Consider the following 2838-nt stretch of genomic DNA (forward strand, 5'->3'; position numbering starts at 1 on the left):
CAGAGCCAGGAGAGAAGCAAGTCAGGTCAGTAACAGGAAATCCAGAAGTACTGAGCACACAGGAACACGGGTTACCGGGAGATGAAGACCAATCAGCAAAGTCTGAGAGCATCTGTCATCCTTATAAAGGCCAGAAGGTGCCAGGAACCATCATGAGCGGCACGCGTTGGCTCAATGCCATTTGGTTTGCACGTATTCCTGCACAAGTGAGCATGGCCATGCTGAGTTTTGGCAATTGTGCCAGGGCTCTGTGCCTTTCTTCTCCGGCTTATCCCCTACCAAAGGCTTTAGAGGGGAGTGGTCTCTCAAAAAAATATTGCAATCAACTTAAAAATCAACTTTATTTTGTAAATATTAGAGAACAAATGTACCCCTTTCTTCTGATTTTAACATGATTGTTCAGAATTCAATATAGAACATGAAACTAAACAGAATCCAAAGTGCTTAATCCCAACGCTTATGATATGCCACCAAATGTATGATTGTCTCAATTTGGCTCATAAAGTGTTGCTAGAGCTATAAATATTCCACACAGCAAAATTACCAACATGTTTCTCCCAAGAAGGGCTTCCTCAGGGGAACAGCGGGGTTATGTTCTGTCGGATCTGATCATGTCAAGGGTGAAGCCACCCATTGCCAAATTATATCACAAACATGGTGCCCATGGTGAGGTTATCCACATGTAATAAGAAGCAACCCTTACTGCTTTCAACCACAAGTTTGTTTTAAAGTCCTCTGTCAATGATTGCATGATCCCAAGGGGGCTCAGCTCACCGCAGTCTTCAAAATACAAAGAATAAAGGCTGCCGCTTTCCCTATGGCGTCATGGCTTTTCAAATATGCATCAGGAAGTTGCATGGTCCGAGTGGTTGGCTATAATATTTGTCTGAGAGACCACTCACCTCTAAAGTTCTTCATTTTGATCATTTAAGGTTGGCCCCATAACAGGATGTTATGGTATGAAGTTATGAATGGAAGTTTCCATCCCCAAAATGTTATTTTAGCTGCAAGGGGATCCATAAAAAATGAAAGCAAATATTTGACTTTGGGTCTATTTTAGGTGATAGGCGATGGTCCAATAATTTATTGTGCTTTCACTGCAGAACATTGAAGATGAGAAATTCCGGTCATTCCTCATCCTGACCCATCATGTCAGAGTCTTTGATAAACCAGACTTTGGAATTTTCTCACTCTGAATTTATAATGTTAAGTTTTCCCGGAGTCGTCAAACACCGATATCTGCTGTTCATCCCATTTTTTTACATCTACCTCATGATCCTTATATGTAACTGTCCCGTCATCTACCGGATCTGGGTGGAACCAAGTCTTCATACACCGATGTACACACTCATCTGCTGCATTCTTGTGATCTGCATCTTCTATGATACAGTCATCATACCCAAGATGCTGGTGTCTTTCCTTGGGTTGGACACGATATCGCGGACCGCCTGCCTGATGCAGATGTTCACCGTCTACTCTGGCCTCCTGGCAGAGTCTCTCATATTGCTGTTGATGGCGTTCGATAGGTACGTAGCCATCTGCAAGCCTCTACATTACCATACCATCATGAACAAACATCTACTGGTTCTTTCTCTCATAGGCTTCATTAGAAACTGCTTGATTGCTTGTCTCATCGTCATTTTGGACTCCCAAATCCATTTCTGTCAGTCAAACGTCATTCTACACTTCCACTGTGAAAGCCCGATGCTCCACAACTTGGCGTGTGGTGACATCTCCACAATCCAAAATGTAGGCCTTCTAGCCCGGACCGTGTTGACTGTCTGTGACATTTTGATTATTTCACTCTCTTACCTGACAATCTTAAAGGTTGCCATGAAGACCGCTGCAGGTGGGGCCAGACACAAGGCCTTGCACACATGTAGCACACACCTGTTTGTGGTGATTCTCTTGTATGTGCTTGGAATGATCTCTGCAGTTTTATATCAACCTGTGACCTCTGTTCCTTATGACATGCAGAATATGGCCAACGCAGTCTCCTTTTTTCTTCCTGCAATCATCAATCCAATTATTTATGGATTTCGGATGAAAGAGGTGAGAGCTGGCTTACTGAGTCAGAGAAAGAGGACACGGATTGATAATCGGCTCTTCAATTCTAACTGATTGTCAGGACCCGGACCTGAACATGCAACCTCTCTGGTGTCTGGCAGTTTTTCTTCTTGCTGAGCCAACTGAGATGCTGGACAGCTGCCTGGACAAGTCTTCAAGTGCCTTGAACTTTGTTTCTGGTGAACCTTGAACTCTTTGCTTTCCCCATTAAGTTCTTGTTTAAGCCATGTCTCTGCAATTTCTATTTGCCAGATTATTGTGCTCTCTCCAGCCAATATCTTGCTCTTGTCATTCCTGCTGTCATTTGTATCTTCGCTACCACTCGTTACCGTCCTTTGGCTTGTTCCTTGACTATGCTTCCACTTGCTTCCAACCTGCAACCACTTTCTTGTTAGCATCCTTTGGCTTGGTCCTTGACTATGCATTCACTTGATCCCAACCTGTAACCACTTGTTACCAACCCCTGGCTTGTTCCTTGACTACGCTTCCACTTGATCCCAACCTGTGACTACTCAATACCGTGCTTTGGCTTGTTTCTCGTCTAAGCTTTCACTTGATCCCAACCTGCAACCATTTGTTACTGTCCTTTGGCTTGTTGCTTGACTTTACTTCCACTTGATCCAAACCTGCAACTACTCATTACCATCCTTTGGCTTGTTCCTCAGCTATACTTCCACTTGATCCCAACCTGCAACCACTTGTTACTGACCCTTGGCTTTTTCCTTGACTGTGCTTCCACTTGATTCCAACCTGCAACTACTCAGTACCGTC

General features: G+C 43.9%; 1 protein-coding gene across 1 annotated transcript; it reads left to right on the forward strand.

Annotated features, from left to right (window-relative positions):
- Positions 1-1149: 1149 nt before the first annotated feature.
- LOC309548396 (olfactory receptor 52K1-like) lies at positions 1150-2121 on the forward strand (the record flags this gene model as incomplete). The annotated part of the gene is made up of 1 exon (XM_082248335.1): positions 1150-2121. The coding sequence occupies one exon, from the start codon at positions 1150-1152 to the stop codon at positions 2119-2121; it is 972 nt and encodes a 323-aa protein (XP_082104461.1).
- Positions 2122-2838: the final 717 nt, after the last annotated feature.

Source organism: Pelophylax lessonae (assembly GCF_965119305.1).
Source record: "Pelophylax lessonae genome assembly, chromosome: 2".
NCBI lineage: Eukaryota > Metazoa > Chordata > Amphibia > Anura > Ranidae > Pelophylax > Pelophylax lessonae.